Source organism: Etheostoma cragini, chromosome 8, assembly GCF_013103735.1.
Source record: "Etheostoma cragini isolate CJK2018 chromosome 8, CSU_Ecrag_1.0, whole genome shotgun sequence".
Taxonomy (NCBI): Eukaryota; Metazoa; Chordata; class Actinopteri; order Perciformes; family Percidae; genus Etheostoma; species Etheostoma cragini.
The window spans coordinates 152840-154897 of NC_048414.1; the positions used below are offsets into that span (position 1 = coordinate 152840).

The 2058-nt window shown below is 42.2% G+C and overlaps 1 protein-coding gene across 1 annotated transcript in view; it reads right to left on the reverse strand.

Moving 5' to 3' along the window:
* LOC117948947 (receptor-type tyrosine-protein phosphatase beta-like) overlaps window positions 1–2058 on the reverse strand; it is a 43792-nt gene that overhangs the window by 18116 nt on the left and 23618 nt on the right. The window contains exon 19 of the mRNA XM_034878918.1: window positions 1627–1757. Within this exon, the coding sequence (XP_034734809.1) occupies window positions 1627–1757 (131 nt within the window). The remainder of the gene's footprint in view (window positions 1–1626; window positions 1758–2058) is intronic.

Sequence of the window (2058 nt, forward strand, 5' to 3'; positions counted from 1 at the left end):
TTATGTGCATCCATGTCCCAGAAATGCTTGTTACTAACCTAGTTACTAACCTAGTTACTAACCTAGCTACTAACCTAGTTACTAACCTAGTTACTAACCTCTGGAGAGTCCTTATGTTCTTTTTCCCCAGAATGTTCCCTTGGATCAGAGAGGCTCCAAAATCAGGGTAGCAGCTGTCGCCTTGGTCCTGCTCCATGTTCTGTGATGCCATGTTCAACTGCTACACTGCAGTGCCCAACTACGCCCTGCTACGTCCTGCTACGTCCTGCTACGTCCTGCTACGTCCTGCTACGTCCTGCTACGTCCTGCTACATCCTGCTACATCCTGCTACGTCCTGCTACACCCTGCTACGTCCTGCTACGTCCTGCTACGTCCTGCTACGTCCTGCTACGTCCTGCTGTGCCTTGTAATGCCGCACAGCGTCCTGCCATGAACTACTACAAAATTCTAAACCCAACCGGCCCGTCAGACACCGCCTACCATGAGCCTGGGTCTGACCGAGGTTTCTGCCTAAAAGGAAGTTTTTCCTCTCCACTGTGGCCCTGTTGCTTGCTCTGGAGGAGACTACTAGAACTGTTGGGTCCTTGTAAATTATGGAGTGTGGTCTATCTGTAAAGTGTCTTGAGATAACTCTTGTTATGAATTGATACTATAAATAAAATTGAATTGAATTGAATGTTGTAAACATAAGCAAAGAATTAAAATGTAAAAGTACAAAAATAAGAAGGGGATCGGACGTGAAAGGTTTTCAACCTTCATCATCTCCAGTCATGTTTGTTGTTTTGGGATTTCCTGCCTGATCATCATCAAATCACATTCTTCTTTCATTTAGACAAAATATACTCCATTAGAAAGAAAGGTCAGGGAAACATAAACATATTCCATACAAATGTTAAGAACTGCCCCCCCCCCCAGCAACTCCACAGAAACACTAACGTACACAAATATTAACATAATATATTCTAAATGATTACTCTTTTTCACAAAAATATTTAAAACAATCTTTAAAATAATTGACTCTTTCATAAAATTATTTTGACTTGTTTTCAAAACATTCTTGCTTTTCCCCTTTTTTCAAATATTCAACTTTTTGTATCCTAAGAATATTTGACTTTCTTTACTATTCCTTCTTCGATAAATATGAATATTTTATATGAGATATAAAAGATCTGCTGAAATAACGCTGTAAACCGTAAGAAGAAGAAGAAAATCTTAATATGCACCAGGTTAATATTCACGTTCAGAACAAATATTAAAAGATTCGTTTCTGGGTTTTATTCTTCGACAAAGATCCGTTTAACCTGGAGGATCCGTCGTTTAAAGATGATTTATTAATATTTTAGAGAAACAGTCCCCTATGTGGCACTTCTTCTCTACATATTGTCCTGATCCCGACTGATTTTGATATTCAATATTACTAATAATACCTTTTATGTGGTACTCAGAGACACTTTACAGTAAAGCAGGACATTGAAAACAGATGAAACAATAAAAAGCAGATCATATGAGCCCATGAAGACCAGAGTTTTATGAATGTTTGTCTCTTATATTCAGATTGGGATTAAGAGTTGTTCTGATTCAGATTGGTTTCCCGCCCCTGACTTTGGTCCTACTTGTTTCCTGACCTGGTCCTGGTCCAGTTCTGGTCCAGACCACCAGTGGTACCTCTGCTGTACTTACAGACGGAGCTGGCTGTGATCTGGATTGCGAGTAGCAGCAGAACCGGGGCGTCCATGTTGCTCCGAGGCGTCTTCAGCTGCAGACCAACCACACGCAAACAGAAGTGGAACTGGAGAATATCCGAAGGACTGAGGACTGAAGGACTGCAGGACTGAAGGACTGCAGGACTGAGGACTGAAGGACTGCAGAACTGAGGACTGAGGACTGCAGGGCTGAGGACTGAAGGACTGCAGGACTGAGGAAGGGAAGTGCGTCTCTGCAACAGGAAAGAGTCACCGAGCTGCGCTTCCTTCTATTCAATTTCTGTGGAGGTTTTTCACGGTGAAGGAGTTGTCGGAAATACCAGAGAGTCCACTCTGTTCTGGTGATCCAGCACC